The following is a 23,988-nucleotide window of genomic DNA, read 5'->3' on the forward strand; positions in this document are numbered from 1 at the left end:
GAAAGCGACTGTTGACAAAAACTCACATGAAATCTCAGCTAGAGTTTGCCAGGTGGCATGTGGGAGACTCTGAATTCAGCTGGAAGAAGTTTCTATGGTCTGATGAAACCAAAATTGAGCTGTTTGGCCATCAGACTAAATGCTATGTTTAGCATAACTCAAACACAGCACATCATCAAAAGCACACCACCCCTATTGTGGAGCATGGTGGTGGCTGCATCATGCTGTGGGGGTGTTTTCACTGCAGCAGGCCCTGGAAGGCTTGTGAAGGTAGAGGGTAAAATGAATGCAGCAAAATATAGGGAAATCCTGGAGGAAAACCTGATGCAGTCTGTAAGAGAACTGCAACTTGGGAGATTTGTTTTCCAGCAAGACAATGACCCCAAGTATAAAGCCAAGGCTACACAGGAATGGCTTAGAAACAACAAAGTTAATGTCCTGGAGTGGCCAAGTCAGAGTCCTGACCTCAATCCAATTGAGAATTTGTGATTGGACTTGAAAAGGGCTGTTCACTCATGATCCCCATGCAAACTGGCAGAATTTGAGCAATTTTGTAAAGAAGAATGGGGAAAAATTGCAGTTCAGATGTGCAAAGCTGATAGAGACCTATCCACACAGACTCAAGGCTGTAATTGCTGCCAAAAGTGCATTTTATCCTCTCTGCACATCGGGTTCTTTTGGGTTTCTTTGTTTTGTGGCTGCCTATAAGGAGACTAATCTGAAGGTTGTATGATGTATACATACTTTGATAATAAATGTACTTTTTTAACTGATTATGCTCTCTGTATAATACTACATTATCTGTGTAATAGAGTTCAAAGTAAATTTCTTATCCAAGTAAATATATACTGTATGTTACCTTGAGATTCATTTTCTTGCGGGCTTTTACAGGAAAAGAAATACAATAGAATTTATTTTTTAAAAACTACATAAACGAAGATGAACAAACGAAGACAAACTGTGCCAATAGAACAATTACGACCGAGAACATGAGCAGTAATTGAAAATGAGTCTGTAGGTCATAGAACCAGTTGAGAGGAGTGGTGAATGGAGTTTTTCATGGAGTCTGATGGTTGTAGGGTAATAACTGTTCCTGAACCTGGTAGTGTGTGGGACCTAAAGACGGCAGTAATGAGAAGAGAGCATGGCCTCAATGGTGGTGGGGGAAGAGGAGGGAATAGTGTTGATTTCTTCTTCTGTTAGTGTTGTGAAATACTAACTAGTATAGTGTTGATTTCTTCTGGCAATGCTCTGTGTAAGTGCGCTCAACACAGAGCGTTGAGCATTTCAGGATTTGCCTGAAATGTACTGGACTGTATCAGCCACTTTCTATATTATTCTCCATCTATAATGTTGGAAACTATATGTGTAATATTAGCCACAATATCTAAAACATTATGCTCCATGTATATCGAGCAAACACGAGAAAATCTGCAGATGCTGGAAATTCGAACAACACACACAAAATGCTGGTGGAACACAGCAGGCCAGGCAGCATCTATAGGGAGAAGCTATAGATCATTGCTCTGTATATCACGCTCCATGTACAATATAACGTTGCTCATTATGAGACACTAGTTTATGTCTGCAGTCCACGTTTCGCTGTCTCTCTACCCGATTCTTACTAGATAGTACTACACTCAGGATGGTAATACACTCGAGTGTATTTACACACTCACAGTGCAGATGTATCTACACCTTACGCTGACACACTCACAATGCAGGGCGAATCTGCACCTTACGTTTACACTCTCACGGTGCTGAGTTTATCAACGCTGGGGGATACTTCCACCTTTGCGTCTATTATCCTCGTACCAAACATCGATGCCCTCACCTTCTCCAGCCGCTTGTGATCCATCTGCACGCCGGCACTCGCTTTCATTCACGAATATCTGCTTATCTATAACTATATATGAAAACTTATCAGTGATTTTTTTCGGAAGGGCCGGAATCTGAGGTGAAGATCCAGCGACTCTTCCATCACCATGACAACGGTAGAGGCCACGCTTCTCTCGCTAGATCTATTTCCGGCTCTCGGGCTGCTGGACCAATCAGACGAGGAGGTGGCTTGAAGTTACCTTTATTTTTTTATATATAACTTAACATACCATAATATAATTCACAGACCCGTATGCTGAGGCATAACCATTGCAGCGAGATTTTAAATAGCGTGCTTGTGGGAGAACGTTAAGCGATAAAAGGGCGAGGCGGCAGGTCACTTCCGGTCGTCCTCTCCTGCTTCAGAATTGATGCTAACAAAATTATTTTACTTTGCAATTAAAGTCAGAAATAATTCAAACAAACGGAGGATGGAAAAGCGTTTGCTGCAGTTGTTGGGGGGCGTAGAGAGGAGGCGGTTACCAGGGATACCGGGCAGTTGCCGTGGGTGGTGGGGGTCAGGGTTCAGCATCCGGGTGCCTGTCGCCGCTTGTCCGCCCGCTGCTGCTCGCGACATGGCGGCGGGCGGGAGGAGGAGGAGGGAGCGGCGGGGGGAGCGCAATTGGCACTGAGGGAACGGCGAGAGTGGACAGAGAGGTGAGTGAGGGAGCGCTTTTAAATAAGGTAGGGAGGAAATGAGGGAACGGAGATGAATGAGAGGGGGAGGGAATGAGGAGACAGTAAGGGTAGGGGAAATGAGGGGACAGGGAGGGTGGAGGAAATGAGAGAGGACATGGGATGGGAACATTTAATGAGGGGACAGGGACGGTGGGGGAATGAGAAAGGCAAGAGTCTTGGGACATTTAATGTGGAAGAGGATGAGATATCAGGGGAAAGGTCTGGCGAAGCCATGGAATGGGGATATTGAATGAGTGGACTGGGAGAAGGTATTGAGGGAGGGAGGGCATGGGATGGGACGTTAAATGAGGGTAAGGGGAAAGAGGCCTTGGGATGGGGACATTGAATGAGGGAGGGGTCGAGAATTAGAACACTCCGGCATAGAAACAGAGCTGCCACGCCAATCTGTCAGTCTGCCTTGACCCATCGACCCACACCTGGACCATAACCCTCCGTACCCCTCTCTTAAAAGTTGCAATAGTACCTGTATCCACCTGAGTAGAAAAAGTTCCCCTCATTCTCCCTCACTCCAGGGACTGAAGTCCTAACCTTCTCAACTTTCCTATAACTCAAGTTCTGGGGTGCTGGCAGCATTCTTGTAAATTTTCTCTGCACTCTTTCAATCATTCTGATATCTTTGCTGAAGGTTGATGACCAGAACTGTACACAATACTCCAAATTTGGCCTCACCAATATTTTATGGTAATTCAACAAAACATCTCAACTCCTGTACTCATGGTCCTGATCTATGAAGGCCAATAACTCCCTTTATTATCCTATCTACCAGTGACACCACTTTCATAGAGCGGTAGAACACTACAGCATGGTAACAGGCCATTTGGCCCACCTAGTCAGTGCTGAACCATCAGCCCTCACCCATCCACGTACCTATTCAAACCCTCCTCAAATGCTGAAGTCGACTCTTCATCCACCACATACGCTGGCGGTTCAGGCCACACTCCCACCACCCTCTGAGTGAAGAAGTTTCCCCTTAAACATTTCACCTTTCACCCTTAACCCATGAGCTCCAGCTCTGGTCATCAGAAGACGTAGGAGCAGAACTAGGCCATTCAGCCCAGTGAGTCTACTATGCCATTTCATCATGGCTGGTCCATTTCTCTCTCGACACAATTCTCCTGCTCTCCTCCGTAACCTTTTGTGTCCTGACTAAATCAAGAACCTATCCATCTCCACCTAAAATATACCCAATGACTTGGCCTCCACATCTGCCTGAAGCAATGAAATCCATAATGTCACTACCCTCTGGCTAAAGAAATTCCTCCTCATTTCCATTCTAAATGGATGTCTCTCTATTTAAAGGCTGTGTCCTCTGGTCTTAGACTTTTCCACCATAGGAAACATCTCCACATCCACTCTATCCAAGCCTTTCAATGTTTGATAGGTTTCATGAAATCTACCCCCTCATTCTTTTAAATTCAAGCAAGTAAAGACCCAGAGCCATCAATTGCTTTTCATATGATAAACCTTGCTTTTCAGAATCATTCTCATGAACTTCCTCTGGACTCTCCATATCAGCAATGTCAGCACATCCCTTCTTAAATGAGGGGCCTAAAATTGCTCACAGTACTCCCAAGTGAGGTCTCACCAGTGCTTTATAAAGCCTCAGCATTACATTCTTGCTTTTATATTCTAATTCTCTGGAGATGAATGCTAACATTGCATGGCCTTTCTCACCAGTGACTCAACCTGCAAATTATCCTTTAGGGAATCCTGCACAAGGACTCCCATGTCCCTTTGCATCTCAGATTTTTGAATTTTCTGCCCATTTAGAAAACAGTTTAAGTTCTATTTCTTATACCAAAGTACATGACCGTACACTTCCTGACACTGTATTCCATCTGCCACTTCTTTGCCCATTCTCCTAATCTGTCTAAACCCTGCAGTATCCCTGCTTCCTCAAAACTACCTGCTCCTTCACCTATCTTCATATCATCCGCAAACTTTAGTAGAGAGCCATCAATTCCATCATCCAAATTATTGGTATAATAACGTAAAGAGAAGCTGTCCCAAAACTGACCCCTACAGAACGACACTTCTCACAGGCAGCCAATCAGAAAAGACTCCTTTATTCCCACTGTTTTCCTCCTGCCAATCAGCCAATGCTCTTTTGATGCTAGTATCTTTCCTGCAATATCATGGACTCTTGTAAAGCATGTGTGACACCTTGCTTCACCCAGCATAGGTGGAAAAAGCCTGCTTTCATTTACCCTATAGTTGTAAATTTTCTCTACTCTTTCAATCTTATTGATGTCTTTCCTGTAGGTAGGTGACCAGAACTGCGTACTTCAGAGTAGGCCACACCAATACCTTATACAAGTTCAACATTGCCATCTCCTGTACTCAGTACATTGATCTAGAAGGCTAATATGCCAAAAAGTTTGCTTTATGAACTCTTCTACCTGTACTCCACTTTCAAGGAATTACAGATCCATATTCCCAGATCCCTTTGTTCTACCACGCTTCTCAGTTCCCGGCTCCTTACTGTGTAAGACGTACCTTGGCAGGTCCTCCCAAAGTGCAACACCTCACACTTGCCTGCATTAAATTCCATCGTCCATTTTTCAGCCCGTTTCACCACCTGGTCCAGATCCTGCTGCAAACTTTGATAATCTTCCTCATGACAAACAACGATGGACCCAGCACAAATCCTTGCGGCACTCCACTAGTCACAGGTTTCCAGTCTCAAAGGCGACCATCTACAACCACCCTCTGACCTCTTCCGGGAAGCCAATGTTTAACTCATTTTACAATCTCATCTTGAATGCTAAGCGATTGCCTTTTTGACCAACCTCCCATGTCAAAGGCCTTCCCTTCATCAATTTTCCTGGTAACTTTCTTGAAAGACCCCATAAGATTTGTTGGACACGACTTACTATGCACAAAGCCAGGTTGACTATCCCTAATTAGTCCATGTCTATCCAAATACTTATAGATCCGGTCCCTTAGAATACTTTCCAATAACTTTCCTACTACTGATATCAGGCTCATTCTCGGAGCCTTTCTTAAATACTGGAACCATATCAGCTATCCTCTAATTCATCGGCAGCTAAAAATGTTTTAAGTATCACTGCTAAGGCCCCTGCAGTTTCTGCACTAGCCTTCCCCAGGGTCAAGGGAACCCATTGTCATGCTCTGGGGATATATCCACCCTGGTTTACCTCAAGACAGTAAACATCTCCTCTGTAAACTATAGGATCCATGTTCTCGTTGCTGCATTGCCATACATCTGTAGGCATGTCCAGCTCCCGAGTAAACACAGATGCAAAAAAATCCTTCTGTGATCTCTTTTGGTTCCACACATAGATTACCACTTTGATCTTCCAGAGGACCAATTTTGTCCTCTTGCTCTTAATATTTCTGTGGAAACCTTTAGGATTCTCCTTCACCTTATCTGCTAGAGCAGCCTCTAGCAAGTTGTCTTGGTTCTCCTGATTTCCTTTTCTCTTCCATTTCTTACACTCCTCAAGTACCTCATTTATTCCAACATGCTTATACCTGCTATGCACCTCCTCCTTTTTCTTAACTAGGGGCTCAATGTCTGTCGAAAACCAAGGTTCCCTCAACCTGTTAGTCCTGTCCTTTTCCTGACAGGAATGTACAAACTCTGTTCTCTCAAAATTTCAGTTTTGAAGGCCTCCCACTTACCAAGTACACCTTTGCCAGAAAACAACCTGCCCCAATCCACACTTGCCAGATCATTTCTGATACCATCAAAATTGTCCTTTCTCCAGTTTATAATCTTAACCCGAGGACTAGGCCTATCCTTTTCCATAACTACCTTGATCTGATGGCATTATGATCACCAGATACAAAGTGCTCCTCTGCACAAACTTTTATCACCTGCCCTGTCTCATTCCCTAATAGATCGACTATGGCACTCTCACTGGTTGCGATTTCTAGGTAACTGATTAAGAAATTTTCCTGAACGCTTTTAAAATCATGTACTATCACAGCCCTGTGTTTCTGACAACAGTGTGCAATCTCCTGACAAATTTGCTCCACTAAACCCCGCTGACTGTTGGGTGGTCTCTGATATAAGCCCAATAACATGGTGATACATTTCTTATTCCTCATTTCTCACTAGGCAAGTTCTCCAGCCTGTCCTGTCTGAATACTGCTGTAACATTTTCCCTGACTAGTAACCCCTCCCCTCCTGCTTTTTCATGGCTAAAACAACAGAACCCTGGAACAATGAACAGCTTGTCCTGCCCCTCATGTAACCAAAGCGACAATGTCATAATTTCATGTGTGATCCATGCCTAAAGCCCTTCCTACAATGCTCTGCATTGAAATATACACAGCTATGAATGTAGTCCCCCATGCTCAACCTTTCAATTCCTGACTTTGAATGTAGGCTTAACATCTTTATCCACTCTGGATCCCACCTCCCTGCAACTCTAGTTTATGGATCTGTTTTCCCAGGTCCCTTTCTCAGTCCCCTCATTCCCTATTCCCCTTGTCCCCTCACTCAACCAGCATCCATACATTAATTTACTCCTAGTCTTATTTAAACCCTTTGTAAGTCCTACGCTGGTTTGTCCTCCCAAAGTGAAGCATGTCACACTTGTCTCCATTAAATTCCAGCTGCTCCAGATCCTGCTGAAAGCTTTGAAGGTCTTCTTCACTGTTCACTATGCCCCCAATCTTGATGTCATTCACAAATGTGCTGGAGGGATTGAGGAAGAGAGGAGACAAGGAGGGAATGGAGAAGGGGGAGTGAGGGGACAGGGAGGAAATCAGTGGTGAGCAATGAGGGGGAGGAACAAGTGTGAGAGAATGAGTGGAGAGGGAGTGAGGGAACGGCAGGCATGAACTGAACAATGAGCGATGGAGGAGGATAGAATGAGGGCAGGGAGGTGGGCTGAAAGGGAGAAAATGGCAAAAGGAGGGGTGAGAGGAAGGTTTGAGGGATGCTCGATGTAGTAGAGGATTGGGGGCAAATGAGAAGAAAGAGGCAATGGATGAAGGGGAATGAAGGGATGGAGACAGATACAGGATTTGCTGAGTACATTTGGAGGGATGGGTGGGGAAAGGAGGAAGCTGGAGTAGAAAACATGTCAACACCATTGATATATTCTTTCCCTGCCCCCTTTCCCTCTAATCCACTCCATTTCCCCCTCCCTATAACTCCTTCCTCCTACACCCCTACTCCTCTACCCACTACCCCTCAAACACCTTTTCTCCCACATTCCCTCGTTCCCTTTCTCACCCTATCCCGTTCGCGTATACTCCTTCCTCCCCTCCCACCATTCTCACATCACTTTACCCCCCCCATCTCCCTCTCCTCCCCTGTCTGTCCCCTTTTCTACTGTTTCTCCCCCTATACATCCTTCCTTTGCCTTCCCCCTTTGTCTCCACCTTCTCCCTCACTCCATTTTCTGACACAGGGTTAGACTGAGCTGCTGTTCTCCTCCCACCCACCCAGAGTGATGTCCGCCGCGGGGAGTAAACGAGCCGCGTCCGATGCGGGTTCCGGACCCCCAGAGAAGAAGACAAACACGGAGGAGAAACCCACCACCACCCTGATCGAGCCCATCCGCCTCGGAGGGATCTCCTCCACTGTACGTGAGCTAGTGTGTGGGACTCTGCAAGCTGCTCAGTAACGTGGCGCGGGGTGAAGAGTTACAGACAGATGGTGTGGGGGGGCATTGTTGTCAGTGGGGATACAGATGGTGACTTGAGGCATTGGAGGACAGGGATCACTGACAGATGGTGAGAGGGAGCTGAATTATCGTCAGTGGGGATACAGTCAGTGATGGGGTGCTGGGGGTGAGGAGACACTGAGGGATGGTGTGAGGGAGCTGGATTAATATCAGTTGGGATACATCAGTGACACTGCGCATTTGGGGAGAGGGGTCACTGACAGATGATGAGAGGGAGCTGAATTATCGTCAGTGGGGATACAGTCAGTGATGGGGTGCTGGGGGTAGTAGGGATATAGTTAGTGACAGTCTTTGAATCAGCACATCCTCCTTTGGTTTTGTGATCTAAGATTGTGCACAATATTCCAAATGTGGTCTGTCCAGCATTGTATAAAGTTTTTTATTTTATATTCCGGTTATATTGAAATTAATGTTAAAACTTTAATTTTTCTCATATTGCATCTGTAAGTCCTTCATGGATCACCTTGTCCCTTACATTCTGCTGGCTCATGTTAACTCCCAACCATTTCCAATAAGTCTCCTGTAGGATATATTACCCAGTGTCTTCCACTGGACCAGACATTCCACATGCACTGGCTCAAGCCTCTCGAGGATCACCATATCCTGTGCCTTCTTCTGGATCTCGTACTCTGCTTGCATCATGCTGGCTCCAGTCCAGATATGGGCATTTCCGTATTCCTAGGTGGGTGGGGGCAGCAGGAGAGCATCTACCGTCTCTGAGGAGGTACCTGCCTTTTGGCTTCCCCACTGCAGGAGGAGATGGACCTGAAGGTCCTCCAGTTCAAGAACAAGAAGCTGGCGGAGCGCCTGGAGCAGCGGCAGGCGATTGAGGACGAACTGAGGGAACGGATCGAGAAGCTGGAGAAACGACAGGCCACTGATGATGCCACGCTGCTCATCGTCAACCGATACTGGAGCCAGGTGGGTTGGGGGGGTGGGTGGGAGAGAGGTACAAAGAGGGTTGAATGTACAGGAGGAGAGGAAGGGAGAACTGAGGGGAGAAGGGTGAGGGGGAGGGTCAGAGAAGTGAGAAGGTCAGGAGGGAAGCCTTGGTCCTTATGGTTGACCAACTGACCTGCTCTCTCTATCCCTCTCGTGCTCTCCTTTCCCTCCACTCTCTCCCTTCCCTGCCCCCTCTCCCTCCCCTAACCCCTAACCCCCCTCCCCCCTTCCTCTCTCCCCACTCTCCCTCCCCTCTTCCCCACTCCCTCCCCCTCTCTCCCCTTTCCCTCCCCTCTTCCCCCTCCTCTCTCCCCTCTCCCTCCCCCTAACCTCCCCTTCCCCTCTCCCCACTCTCCCTCCCCTCTTCACCCTCTCACTTCCCCCTCCCCTTTCCACTCTACCTCCCCCTACTTTACTCCGTCTCTCTCCCTCCTCCCCAGCTGGATGAGAACGTGCAGGTGCTGCTGCACAGGTATGACCCGGAGCCGGACGAGGTGCCAGCACCCAGAGAAGACACAGAGACCACCGAGCCCACCCACAGCACCGAGGGACAAGAGAGCACAGAGCAGGAGACAGGTGGGGCACCTCGGGACAATGGGAGGGAGTGGGGGGCAATGAGAAGAGGGATTGGAGAGGGGAATGGTAGTGATGGGGATATTGGGGGCAACAATAAGGAGGGAGAGGGAAGATGGTGATAAGGGAGTGTATGTCGCGGGGAGGGAGTAAGAGTGAGGGACTGCAGAGATGGGGTGGTTGGGTGAGAGACTGAAAGGGGAAGGAGAGGGATGGCTAGCAAACGGTGTGAGGGATGGGAGCAGAAGAGAGTGGAGTGAAAGAACGGGATATGATGGACAACATTTTACGTTTTTGTGCTCTCTATTTCTCCCCCTCACTGTTGCCGTTTTCATGTGTTTTCTGTATCTTTCTCTCCCTTCCACCCCACTCTGCACCCTCACTCTCTTTACCTCCATCCTCACCTCTCTGTCCCCCACTCTACCCTTCCCCCACCCCTCCCCGTCTCCCCCACCCCTCACTTCCCCTTCTCCCTTGCTCCCTCTCCCCCTTACCCCTCCCCCTGCCTCCTCCCTCTCCCCCTTGCCCCTCCTCCTCTATCCCCTCCCTCTTCTTCACTCCACCCCCCTCACCTCAACCCCTCTTCCCTCACCACCCAGTCACTCCGCCAGACCCGAGCCCCCCTCCTGCAACAGTGAAGGAGCCACTGGAGGAGCCGGCACTCTCGTTCCTGGCCACACTAGCGAGCAGCAGTAGCGAGGAGATCGAACTGCAGCTCCAGGAGCGCATGGATTTCTCCAAGAAGGCCGTGTCGCGCATCGTGGAGGTCTTTGACCGACTGCACCGCCGGGTTGAGGGGCTGTGTCAGAGGCTCAGCAGCCAAGGTGAGTCCTTGTCTCCAGCTGTGTTAAAGATAGATCACTGCCCCATCACCAAGAAACCGCAGTTTACATGCCCCCCCCCCCTTCCTGCTTCTTGTCCACCCCCAGGAACATACTATTCTCACACCCCTCTGTTACCCCTCAAGGATTCTTCCTCCTCATTCCCCTGCCACTGAGATCTTCCTCTTATTGTCCCCCCACCTCTCCAGAACCCTCCTTCCACATAACCCTGTTCCCCGCTATACCCTCACGTGCCAGTCCCCATCCTCCATTCTGAAAAGCCCCACTAGCTCATCCCATTGCTCATTCTCCCCTCCTGGTTACCCCTGTCCCACCCCGCCCATTCACTCTGTCTTGTGGAACTCCCTTTCCACTTCTGACTGACAGACCTTCACTGGAGAGGAGTGGCCCTCCCACCCCCATATTCTGGTTCTGCCAAGCCGGGGTTGTCAATTCAGGGCCCAGCCATCTCTGTGTCTGCTGAACCTGTCCCACTTCCCACCCCTCATCCCCAAAGTCACTCCCAGCATTTGCTCTTATTGTGGTCACCAGAGTAACAGTGGGTCTCCTTTCTCTCCCTGCTTCGTGCTCTCATCCCCCTCTCTGTCACCCACTCCTCCTTTGCCCTGTCCTCCCCTCTCCTACCTCCTGCCCTTCCCCATTCCACTCTATCATGCCCTCCTTCTCTGCTTCCTGCTCCATCCTTCTCCCTCCACCTCTCTCTTACCTCTACCTCCCCCTCAACCCCTCACCCTTCCCAACTTTCTCTCAACCGCTCCCTCCTTGCCCCCTCCTCATTCCCCCACCCCCCATTTACCCCACCTGCCCCTCCCTCCTAACCTCCCCTCCTACCTTTTCCCTTCCTCTCCCCCCCCCCCCATCTTTCTTCCTGACCCCCGTAGGAGCAGCAGAACTGGAGGACAGTGCCCGATGCCTGAACCAAGAGGTGATGGGGGAGAACCGGCGTCTACACGACCTCGCAACCCAGCTGCAGGGCAAGCATCACAAGATGTCCATGGAGGTAATAGACTAGGCAGGGCACGTTTCCCTGCACACCTCCCATTCATACCCTTATACGCTTTCTCCCTCCCACGAACTCTGTCCACATCCCCAACCACTGCTATCCCCTCCCCTGCACTCCCTTCCAGCCACCCATCAACACCTCCAACCAGCGACTCCTCCTCATTCCCCTACAAATCCACCTCACTCCACCTCCCACCACTATCCTTGAACCTCCCACACATCTGTCTTTCTTTCCCCAACTTCACCACACCCTCCCTTCTCTAATCACTCCTTCACATCCACACCACTGTTCACCCTCGATCCTTCACCAACAGCTTCCTCCACCCACTCTGACTCGACCCCTCCCTCCCGCTGACGTAACTTCCCTCCCTTCGTCACACCTCCACATCCTCACCTATCACTGACTCCCCCCACCCCTTCCAGCCCGTCCCTCACCCTCAACCTAACTGGTAGAGTGGTGTCTTGTAATAAGGTCATTAGGTTGTTGTCAGATCTCCCAGCTGCCTGTCGCTTCAGCAGTCTAGTAGACACTGTGCATCACACGTACAAGAGTTGTGCAAGGTAGTAGCCCCCTCACAATTGCAAATAGATCCCTCTAAGTTACCATACAAGTTGTCACATGGTGGGTTGGCCTTTGTCTGTTGAGGGACCGAGTTCAAGAGGTGCAGCTCTATAAAACTCCAGTTAGAACACACTTGGGATATTGTGAGCAAACACGAGGACTTACTGACGAAGGGTCTCGGCCTGAAACGTCGACAGTGCTTCTTTCTATTGATGCTGCCTGGCCTGCTGTGTTCCACCAGCATTTTGTGTGTGTTGTTGGGATATTGTGTTCAGTTTTGGTCACCTCATTACAGGTAGTCCCCGAGTTATGAACGTCCGACTTACGGACAACTCGTACTTAGGAACCGAGGAAGGAGAACGCTGTCCGCCATTTTAAGTCGTTGCCGTTGACACTGTGTTGACTGTTGAACTTTGTATTTGGCTTAAATTTTTCTTAGTAAGATTCACCCTGACCCTGCCCCACCGCCACCCCCCCCCCCCCCCCCCCGGTTCGGTCGGCTGGTGGTGCAGTGAGATCAGCGCCGAGCTGGAGAACGGAAGTTTCCAAGTTAGATCCAGTGACAGACCACTCCCGTGCCGGGTTGATGTCAATCCAGTGACTCCTGTACCATCCGTGCCAGGTTGATGTCGAGCATGCAACTTGACCTCGTAAAAAAAATACTACCACCTCCAGTTTAAATTCCCATGTGGAATATTGTGGAGGATCAAATACCCAAACCCAGCACACCCCACTTATCCCATTTAGCCTGTCTCAGTGTGGCGGTCCTTAGAACCCAGCGGATCTCGGGAGCCGGCGGAGCTTGGGACCCACTGCCCACAGTGTTTCTGCTCCATTGACGGGAAGTGATTGCAATTGAAAATAAGGTGGAAATAATAAAGCGTTTGGAAAGAGGTGAAATGCCATTGGTCATTGGAAAAGCGTTAGGCTACAGTCGGTCAACGATTGGAACAATTTTAAAGGATAACGGATAAAGTGAGAATAATGGAGCATGTGAAAGGTCCTGCCCCGATGAAAGCTACAATTATTACTAAACAACGCAGTGGTTTAATTATTGGAATACATATGTTTCTTAAGTGTTTTATATGCATAGAAAGGTAAAATATGTACTATATACTAAGACAAACGTTTGATTAACTGATGCTAAGTAATACCAGATGTACTTGTTCCGACTTACATACAAATCCGACTTAAAGACGGACTCAGGAATGGAACTCGTACGTAACCCGGGGACTGACTGTATAGGAGGGATGTAGAAGCTTTAGAGAGAGTGTAGAAGAGATCTACCAAGAGGCCGCCTGGATTAGTAAGCTTGTTTTATAAGACTATAAGATATAGGAGCAGAATTATGATCCAATTTTCCTCTCAGCCCCAATCTCCTGTCTTCTCCCGTATCTCCTCTGCCCTGACCACTCAATAATCTAGCGACCTCTGCCTTAAATATCCATAAAAATGGCCTCCACAGCTGCCTGTGGCAAAGAATTCCACAGATTCACCACTTTCTGGCTAAAGAAATTTCTCCTCATCTTCATCTTAAAAGAATGCCTTTCCATTCTGAGGTTGGATCCTCTGATCTTAGACTTTCCCACCATAGGAAACATCCTCTCTACATCCACTCTATCAAGGCCTTTCACCATTTGAAAGGTTTCAATTAGGTCACCCTTGATTCTTCTGAATTCCAGTGAATACAGGCCCAAAGCCTTCACGAGCTATTCAATCCTGGAATCATTTTCATGAACCTCCTTTGAACCCTCTCGAGTTTCAGTACGTCCTTTCTAAGATCGGGGGCCCAAAACTGCTCACAATACTCCAAGTGAGGCCTCACCAGTGCTTTATAAAGTCAACATTACATCCTTGCTTTTATAATCTAATACTCTTGAATGCTAACATTGCATTTGCTTTCCTCACCACGGACTCAAACTGCAAATCAACCTTTAGGGACTCCTTAGTCCCTTTGTGCCTCAGTATTTTGTATTTTCTGTCCATTTAGAAAATAGTCGACCTTTTCATTTCTTCTACCAAAGTGCATGACCATATGCTTCTTGACACTGTATACCGTCTGCCATTTCTTTGCCCAGTCTAAGTCCTTCTATAGCCTCTCTACTTCCTCGAAACTACCTGCTCCTCCACCTATCTTCATATCACCTGCAAACTTTGCAACAAAGCCATCAATTTTATTATCCGAATCATTGACATATTATGTAAAACAAATCGGTCCCAACACAGACCCCTGTGGAACACTAATAGCCACTGGCAGCCAACCAGAAAGGGCTCCTTTTATTTCCACTTTATCAATGCTAGAATCTTTCCTGTAATACCATGGGTTTGTAGCTGGTTAAGTAGCTTTGTGTGTGGGATCTTGTCAAAGGCCTGAAAATCCAAGTACACAACATCAACTGATACTCTTTTGTCTATCCTGTTTTATGAGGAAAGGTTGAGTGAGCTTGGGCTTTTCCTTTTGGAACAATGGAGGATGAGAGGTGACTTGATGGAGGCATTAAGTTGAAAAGAGGCATCAGTAGAATGGGTGCCACCTTTTTCCTAGCATGGCAATTGTCAATATTAAGGGGCATAATTGGAGGGAAGTATAGGGGGGATTTTGCAGGTAAGTGTTTTACAGAGTGGTGGGTGTAGAATGCACTGGCGGTAGAATTAGGGTATTGAAGGGACTTCGATAGGACTATGGGCTATGTAGGAGAAATGGATTAGATTCGCCTTAGAGAAGCACAACATTGCGGGCCAAATGCCCTTTACTGTGCTGTACTGTTCTATATTCCCCGTTCCGTGTGTGGTGATGGACGGTGCGTGGGTAAAGGCATTAGGAAGATGGACAGTCGGTGTGCAACAGGGAGCTGTTGCTGAGGGCAGCATAAACCAGCCATGATTACGTGGAAAAGTGGGACAGGACAAGGGAGAGGCCGAGGGGATCTGTCCCTGCTACCATTTTCTTGTGCTGAGATTTTGCACGAGGTTTGTCTAGGAGGCGCTCCAGACCTGGTGGTGTCCACCATTCCAGAGCAATGTTCCCTCTAATTTATAATGACCAGTGTGTGCAAAGATCTTGTGCTGTGCAATTTTTTGCCCAGTGATAACAACCTGTGCACTTGAATTTATATATAGAAGTATTCATTTTAACTGCTAGCAAAACGCTGTCAATAAGGACTTTGGTTTCCTCTGGATTTGATTGTTTTCACTGTCATGAAGGATTTTCTTGCCAGAGCTTTTGCACACCATCCATAAGTGATTTGCTTGCTAAATTATGCTTTAAAAAGTCAAGTTTCCAAATATCATTCCACTTCTTACTACATGCCAATTCTCCAGCAACTTTTGCATCGCAACAACACACAGGTAACACCAGTTTCTGTATTGTATGTAAATATTACTCGTAGCTGCACTTTCCTGACCTCGTGGGCTTTTGGTGTAGCAGCTTCTACTGCTTCATTGAGCCATTCCGTTTTAAATGAACTAGCAGTTCTTGTCCACTTCACGCCCTTTGCTTCCTTGAAATTTGACATAGTGAATCAATAATTTCTTCAATAAAAACAGTATAAATAAGCCAGTTCTAAAATTTGCAGACAAATCATCGCAAACTCCACATTGTCAACACCGTCCATATCAGAAACGGGTAAAGGAAATGTGATTGTGTATGATAGGGAAATATACTTAACATGCCAACAAGGTAGAAAGTGACAACCTTTTGTGTGCAATTTCGATTCTTTTGTGCGCTAGTAACAAGTTGTGTGCACCATCACCTTAGAGGGAACATTGTCCTGGAGCATTGAACTGTCTCTTCCTGGTTCTGGTGTACTAATCTGATATTTCTCTCACCACTCCACGTCTTTCCAATTCCTTCAACCCCCACCCCATCCCTTTCCATCTTTCACCCTCTCTCCCCTACCTCCTTCTGCTATTCCCCCCCCCCCCCCTTCCCCTCATTCTCTCTTTCTTCTCTAAACCCCACCAACAGTACAATGAGCTGCAGGACAAGGTTCAGTCGGCCGAGACCAAGGTGTCGGAGATGGAGACAACCATTGAGGACCTGCAGTGGGACATCGAAAAGCTTCGCAAACGCGAGCAGAAGCTCAACAAGCATCTTGCTGAGGCGCTGGAGCAGGTGAGCAGCTTCTGCATGGCCAGGCGGGTGAGGAGATCCTCCTCCTGGCGCATTCCCCCCGCCTATTCACCACTCCTTCCCTGTGCCTACAGCTAGTGGATCCAAGTTGGGAAGTCTGCAAGTCCAAAGTAGACAGGATCAGAGTAAGGCCATTCGGCTCATTGACTCTGCTCTCCATTTTGATCACAGCTGATTTATTTACCCTCTCAACCCCATTCTCTGACTTCTCCCTGTTATCCTTGACACCCTTACTAGTCAGGAACCTATTATCCTCCCCTTTAGGTATACCCAATGACTTGGCCTCCACAGCCAGCTGAGGCAATGAATTCCTCACATTCACTACCCTCTGGCTAAAGAAATTCCTCATCTCTGTTCTAAAGGGACATCTTTGTGTTAACTGCAGAATAATCATTGCTCTTTTTCCCCCTCCTTTCCTCTTGCCCCTTACTCCCCCCTTGCTCACCCCTCTCCCTCCCTTTCACCCACTCTGTTACCTCCTCTCCCTCCCTATTTACACTCTGCCCATCTCTTTACCACCTTTCCCCTTTTTACCTCTCCTATTTTGCCCCCTCTCCCTTCCGTTCCCCATCACACCTCTCCCCTTTCATACCCTTTCCCTTTTTACACTCCCTTTTCCCACTCCCTTTTCCCTTCCCTCCCTTCTCTTACTCTTCTTCCCTTTCCTTCCCTTCTTACACCCTGTCCCTCCTTCCCCACCCTGACCCCTCTTTTCCTCTCTCAACCCCCTTTCCCCATTTCCTCCCTCCCTCCCCACAGCTGAACACAGGATACCACGTGTCAGGCGGATCCGGCGGATTCCAGGGTGGACACATCACACTTCACATACAGAAGGTAAACTTCCCATTCCATCCCCATTCTGGGTGAGGCCTATCTCCTCTGACCCCCCCGGTAGGGTATCCCAGTGTTGGTCTGACCCCATTTTGTTCCCCCGGGGCCATGTGTTCGCTGACTCCAATTTATTGATCCTTCTGTTGAGATGCGGGGAGAAAGGAGGGTTGTCTGGTGCGTTGGGTGATATCCCTTTAAGGTGGGGATGGGGATGGCTTTTGGGAAGGCTAGTGCCTTCAGTTAGAGCAGAACTAGAATTTAAGTTCAGAAGAATATAAAAGCAGGGATTTGATGCTGAGGTTTTATAAGGCATCGGAGAAACATGAGCAGTTTCAGCTTCATATCTAAGAAAGGATGTACTGACATTGGAAAAGGTCTAGAGGAGGTTTGTGACAATGATTCCATGAAATAAAGGGTTAACATATGATGAGCATTAGGTGGTTCAAGTCCTGGAGTTCAGAAGAATGGGATCTCATTGAAACCTACTTGAATATTGAAATGCCCAGATACAGCAGATGTGGAGAAGATCTAGGACCAGAGGGCACAGCCTCAGAATAGGAGATCCCTATAGATCAGGGATGAGGAGGAATTTCTTTAGTCAGAGGGTGATAAATCCATGGAATTCATTGCCTCAGAAGGTTGTGCAGTCCAAGCTATTGGGTATATTTAAAGTGGGGGTTATTAAGTTCTTGATTAATAATGGCATCAAAGGTTATGAGGAGAAGATGGAAGAATGGGGTTGTGAGGGAAAATTAAACTCATGATTTGATGGTGGAGCAGAGATGTTGCTCCTATATCTTATGGTCTTATAGGTGAACGCTGTGACTGGGGCTGGATCCCTGGAGAGTCCAGGGATATAATGGGACAAACATGCCTTCTGCCCCATCTGTTTCTCTCCTGTTTTATACTTTACAAGCACATGTGAACAGTTCCGGTCATTCAGCTATAGGAGCTAGGATTAATCTGGAGAAGGTGCTGAAAAGATTTACAAGGTCTGGTGGACTTGAGGGACTGGACAGAATGGGATTGTTTTTCCTGGAGCAAAGGAAGCTGTGGGGGGTGACATTAGCAAAGGGCTTTCTTTTCACTTGGAGCAAAGGAAGATGAGAGGCCACTTGATCAAGGTGTGTAGAGGCACAGATGATAGGAGCATACAAGGCACAGATAGAGACATTTTCTCAGGGTGGCGGTGGCCAATACCAGAGGATGTCTGTTCAGAGTGAGGGAGGAATGTTTGGGGGGGATATCAGAAGTAGGATTTTTACACAGAGTGGTGGGTGCATGGAATACGCTGCTGGCAGTGGTGGTAGCAACAGATACATTCAAGACATTTAAGAAACTCTTAGGCGAATGGATGAAAGATAAATGGAGGGTTATGGCTATATAGGAGGAAAGGGTGAGATTGATCGTGGCGTAGGTTAAAAGATTAACACAACATAATGGACTGAAGGACCACTACTGTGCTGTATGATGTTCTATGTTCTAAGGTAGATGTTCATAGTATTTTCCCTCTAAGCGGGGAAGTCCAGAAGCTAGGGAATCTGGAAAGTTTGAGATGAGAGGGGGGAGATTTAATGGGGACCTGAAGGGCATTTCCCACACAGAGGGCTCTTAGATAGGCACGAGGATGAAAGAAAACTGGAGGGTTATGTGGGAGGGAAGGGTTAGATGGATCTTGGAGTAGGTTAAACGACCATCACAACATCGTGGGGCAAAGGGCCTGCACTGTGCTGTAATGTTCTGTGTTCTATCAATTAGAACAAACACGAAGTCCACTGTGGTGCCAAGTGGTCATGGTGTTCCTATATTGAGGCGGTGATTAGGGTCGGGCCATTCGGTTCAAGAACTGAACGGTTGAAGGGATGTAGCTGTTCTTGAACATGATGGTGTGGGACTTCAGGCTTCTGTACCTCCTGCCCAATGGAAGCTACAAGATGGTGGGGATCTTTGGTGGATGTTGCTGCTTTGAGGCAGCATCTCCTGTAGATACTGCCAAAGGTGGGGGAGGGATGTGCCCATGATGTATTGAGCTGAGTCCACTGCTCTGCATTTTCTTACATTCTTGCACACTTGAACATTAAGTATAGGCAGGCTGGTGTACAGAATGGTGGAGGGAGGGGGTCTCTTCACCTCACTCTTTGCCCTACCAATTGGGGTGACCTCTGCTGCTTCTTCCCACCCGACCCTCGCAGTTCGAGATGCTGAATGCAGAATTGGAGGAGAACAAGGAACTGGCGAACAGCCGGATGGCGGAGCTGGAAAAACTGGAGCAGGAGTTACAAGAAGCCGTGCGGGAGAATGAGAAGCTGAAGGTAGGAAAGGAGTGTGTGGGGAGTTTGTGGAGTTGGGGAATGAGAGGTATCCCAGAGGGGAAAAAGTCACAGTGTCTGAGTAACTCTCGCCGTGCATGTATGACAAGACCCAGTGATCCAGCAAAGGACTGGAAAGAGGGCAAATAATAAATGATCGAATGACAATAATTGCCTCACTTAAAGTGGAGTTTATTGTCTTGTGCTCAAGTATGTGTGCAATGCAAACGCTTACTTGCATCAGAATTAGGCCGTTTAGCCCATCGAATCTACTCTGCCATTCCATCATGGCAGATTTGTTAGCCATCTCAACCCCACCAGAGGATAAGTTAGGTAACTACAGGCAAGTGGATTTCACTTCAGTGGCGAGGTTATTGGTAAAAGCATTCTTAGGACCGGAGTAGTCTGCAAAGTTAATTCTACTATCTGATTAAGTTCCACCATTGCATCCTGGCTGATTTATTAACCGCTCAACCCCATTCCTCTATCGTCTCCCTGCAACATTTGACGTCCTATTAACCTCCGCTTTAAATATACCCAACAACTTGGCTTCCACAGATTCAGCACACTCTAGCTAAAGAAAATCCTCTTCATCTTTGTTCTGAAGGAATGTCTTCGTATTCTGAGTCTGTTCACTCTGGCACTAGACTCTTCGAGTATTGGAAACATCGTCTCCACGGCCACTGTAATATTTAGAAGGTTTCAGTGAGATTCCCCCCACCCCACCAATCCCGCCATTCTTCTAATGGCCCAGAGTCATCTAATGCTTCTCACACCTTAACCCTTTCATTCCAGAGATTGTGATCTGGACCCTCTCCGATTCCAGCACATCCCTCCTGAGATATGAAGCCCAAAACTGCTAATGGTATTCCAAACGTAGTCTGACCAATGCTTATAAAACCTCAGCATTACATCCTTGCTTTTTTTTTAATTTCCAGACTTCTTGAAATCAATGCTAACTTTGCATTTTCTTTCCTTGCCACTGACTCAGCCAGTACTAATGACAAGGAAAACATGGACTGCACATAAATTATTTGCAGTCTTTACAAGAAAGAGTCCATAATTCTTAAATGTGGCACAGAGGTCTCTTAAATTAGAAGCAGAGGATGCACAAAAGACTCAGCTGTCCTGCAGTGTCTGGGGAAGAGAGAGACCCTGTCTCAGAGCTGTGAGAGAGAGAGTTAGTTAGTCTTGTGTTTTAAAGAGGCTGGACAACTCATCTGCACAAGGTCACGTGCAATAAGAAATTTGCAGCAGCATTCACAAGAAAAGCAGAAATTATGCACAGCTTTTATGTGAAAGGACACTTCAGAATTTAAAAATCCGTTGAGTAGTAAAGTGGTCACTGCTACACTGACGTGGTGATTAAGGTTCTGGCGGTTGGTTCAGGAACTGAACGGTTGAAGGGAAGTAGCTGTTCCTGAACCCAGTTGAGTGGAGGGAAGCTCAAAGCACATGTGAAAGCAGATTAATGGAGGGGGTTTTTGTACACACAGTGGGTGGTTGGAATGTGCTGCCAGGGTTGGTGGCGGAGGCAGATACGATAGAGACTTTCAAGAGGCTGTTTAGACGGGAACACAAACAGGCAGAGAAACAAGGTGGGGGGTGGATCACGCACAGGCAGCCGGTGGTCAGTTTACAGGCAGATGGTGGTACAGGCAGTGACCCCGTTACAGAGGAGTATTTCCCCTATAACCCCTGTTATACAGTGAGTTTCTCCCCCATTATCCCTGTTGCAGAGTGAGTCTCTTCCCCCATGACCCCATTACAGAGTCTCTCCCCTCATTGCCCCATTACAGAGTCTCTCCCCCATGACCCCATTACAGAGTCTCCCCTCATTACCCCATTACAGTCTCTCCCCTCATTACCCCATTACAGAGTCTCTCCCCCATGACCCCATTACAGAGTCTCTCCCCTCATTACCCCATTACAGTCTCTCCCCTCATTAGCCCATTACAGTCTCTCCCCTCATTACCCCATTACAGTCTCTCCCCTCATTAGCCCATTACAGTCTCTCCCCTCATTAGCCCATTACAGTCTCTCCCCCATTACCGAGTCTCCCCTCATCAGGGACCTCCAGCCCACCTCCAACAGGGACGCCTGTGCCACAACATTCAGGGAGTGCAAGTGCATGCAGCTGTTCTACTGTAGAAAGCGAGGTGTTTTGCCACTTGTGTGGGGCGGGTGACCCTCTGGGCTTCTGCGCCCAGGTGATTTTGCCTCTTCCCTCACACACAGATTGATCTGCGGAATATCCCCGAGGAGGTGGTGAAGGAGACGGCGGAATACAAGTGCCTGCAGTCACAGTTCTCACTGCTCTACAATGAGAGCCTGCAGGTGAAGACGCAACTGGATGAGGCTCGAGCCCTGCTACTCACCACCAAGAATGCACACCTTCGCCAGATCGAGCACATGGAGGTCAGGGCGGTGTTGAGGAGGGGGCATTATACTGGCAGCAAGGAGGAGGGTGTCAGTGAGTGGGAAGGGTGCTATGCTTGGGTACAGATAGTGTGGAGGGGGTGTCACAGAGGGAGGCAGGGAGATGAAGCAGTGAGGGGGAAGCTCAGGAGTAGGGACATTACATTGCAGTTGTTGGTGAGGCTGCACTTGGGAGTATTGAATATGATTTTGATCACCATACTATGGGAAAGACAGCATCAAGCTGGAGAAGGTGCAGATGAGATTTTACAAGGATGCTGCCTCACAGAAACGTTTAAAGCTAACAGTCTTCCCCCAAGGGTAAAGGAGTTTCGCCTGAGAGGAAGTGGTTGAGACAGGTACGATAGTATAGTTTAAAAAGCATGGCGGGACAGGCCTAATGCAAGGAATTGGGACTAGCAGAGTGGGGTACTATTGTGTGCAGTTCTAGTCAACCAACTCTCACTCTCCCCCTCTTCCTCATTCTCCTCCTCAACACTCCCACACCCCTTTTCATCCCCATCCTCCCCCCTCCTCCCATCTCTCCCCTTCTCCTCCCTCTCCCCCTCTATCTGTCTGCTACCCTCCGATTCTCCTGCCTTCCCTCACGTCCAACCCTCTCCTTTGCCCTCCCCCGTTCCTACCTCCCCTTCTCTCACCTCCACCCAACCCCCCTCCCCCCCATACACCTCTCTCTCTTGGCTCGCCACCCCAGAGTGACGAGCTGAACTTGCAGAAGAAGCTGCGGACGGAGGTGATCCAGCTGGAGGATACACTGGCCCAGGTGCGCAAGGAGTACGAGATGCTGCGCATTGAGTTTGAGCAAAACCTGGCAGCCAACGAGCAGGCAGGTACGGGCTGGGGCTGGTTGTACCGTGCTCTGTACCGCAGCCGGGATGGTCCATGTCCCGGGAGTGTGTGACATGATCCTGTGCATAGAGCTTCACTCTGTGTCTGATCCCGAGAATGTGATGAGGTGCAGAGTGAAATTCACTCAGGATGGTACAAAGGGAGATTCAGTCTGTGTCTGACCCCAGGAGTGTAGAGTCATAGAAAAGTATAGCACAGAAACAGGCCATTTGACCCAGCTGGTCCGTACTGAAGCATTTAAACTGCCTACTCCCATTGACCTGCACTGGGACCATGGCCATCCATACCCCTACCATCCAAACTTCTCTGAAATGTTGAAATCAAGCTCGCATGCACCACTTGAACTGGCAGCTCATTCCACACTCTCGTGACCATCCGAATGAAGAGGTTTTCCCTCATCTTCCCCTTAAACTTTTCACCTTTCATCCTTAACCTATGACCTCTGGTTATAATCCCAACAAACCTCAGTGGAAAAATTGACCCTATCTATACCCCTCATAATTTTGTATACCTCTATCATATCTCCTCTCAATCTTCTACATTCCAAGGAATAAAGTCTTAACCTATGTAATATTTCATTAGAACTTCGGTCCTCCAGACCTGGCAACATCCTTTTAAATTTTCTCTACTCTTTAAACCTTATTTACATCTTTCCTGTAGGCAGGTGGCAGGATACTTCAGAGGAAAATTTAGTCTGTGTCTGACCCCAGGAGTATGTGACAGGATGGTGCAGATGGAGCTTAACTCTGTGTCTGACCCCAGGTTTGTGTGATCGGAGCCTCACCGTGTCCGACCCTATAAAGTATGACGAGACGGTGTGGAGAGAGTGTCGCTGTGTGTCTGACCCCAGGAGAGTCTGTCAGGATGACACGATGAGAACCTCACTCTGGAGAATGTGGCGGGACAGTGTGGAGGGAGCCTAACCCTTTGTCTAATCCTCCACCCGATCCCCAGGTCCCATTAACCGCGAGATGCGACACCTCATCAACAGTCTGCAGAACCACAACCATCAGCTGAAGGGGGACGTGCAGCGTTACAAGAGGAAATTACGGGAGGCACAGACCGAGATTAACAAGGTTCGTGGCAGTGAGGAAGCCAATTCCTTCTCTGTTCCCTGTTCCCTCATCTCTTCCTGGGCAGCAGACACACCTACCTTGCACTGCACTGCACCTTCAGTGTCTGCAAAGACTGGGTGAGAAAATTTTATCAACACACCACACAGGAACAAGCCTTCAGTCCAACCCGTCTCTGCTGATCCAGATTCCCA

The 23,988-nt window shown here is 48.0% G+C and overlaps 2 protein-coding genes across 6 annotated transcripts in view; one reads left to right on the forward strand and one right to left on the reverse strand.

Annotated features, from left to right (window-relative positions):
* The window catches only part of cfap119 (cilia and flagella associated protein 119), an 8,378-nt gene extending 6,175 nt beyond the window's left edge, over positions 1-2,203 (reverse strand). For 2 of the 3 annotated variants that reach the window (XM_073033398.1, XM_073033395.1), the window contains exon 1: positions 1,835-2,008. In XM_073033398.1, coding sequence (XP_072889499.1) covers positions 1,835-1,882 — 48 coding nt within the window. In that variant the 5' untranslated portion in view covers positions 1,883-2,008. Of the gene's footprint in view, positions 1-1,834; positions 2,009-2,127 lie in introns of those variants that run through there. The other variant, XM_073033396.1, reaches the window with a different exon arrangement.
* Positions 2,204-2,396: 193 nt separating this feature from the next.
* rnf40 (ring finger protein 40) overlaps positions 2,397-23,988 on the forward strand; it is a 31,790-nt gene continuing 10,198 nt past the window's right edge. Inside the window, exons 1-12 of one of the 3 annotated variants that reach the window (XM_073033390.1) lie at positions 2,397-2,535; positions 7,965-8,138; positions 8,994-9,161; positions 9,623-9,758; positions 10,355-10,579; positions 11,479-11,597; positions 16,129-16,275; positions 17,053-17,127; positions 19,317-19,436; positions 21,672-21,851; positions 22,567-22,702; positions 23,676-23,797. In XM_073033390.1, coding sequence (XP_072889491.1) covers positions 8,007-8,138; positions 8,994-9,161; positions 9,623-9,758; positions 10,355-10,579; positions 11,479-11,597; positions 16,129-16,275; positions 17,053-17,127; positions 19,317-19,436; positions 21,672-21,851; positions 22,567-22,702; positions 23,676-23,797 — 1,560 coding nt within the window. In that variant the 5' untranslated portion in view covers positions 2,397-2,535; positions 7,965-8,006. The remainder of the gene's footprint in view (positions 2,536-7,964; positions 8,139-8,993; positions 9,162-9,622; positions 9,759-10,354; positions 10,580-11,478; positions 11,598-16,128; positions 16,276-17,052; positions 17,128-19,316; positions 19,437-21,671; positions 21,852-22,566; positions 22,703-23,675; positions 23,798-23,988) is intronic. The other 2 variants (XM_073033392.1, XM_073033391.1) reach the window with 2 other exon arrangements.

Source organism: Hemitrygon akajei, chromosome 31 (genome assembly GCF_048418815.1).
Source record: "Hemitrygon akajei chromosome 31, sHemAka1.3, whole genome shotgun sequence".
Taxonomy (NCBI): Eukaryota; Metazoa; Chordata; class Chondrichthyes; order Myliobatiformes; family Dasyatidae; genus Hemitrygon; species Hemitrygon akajei.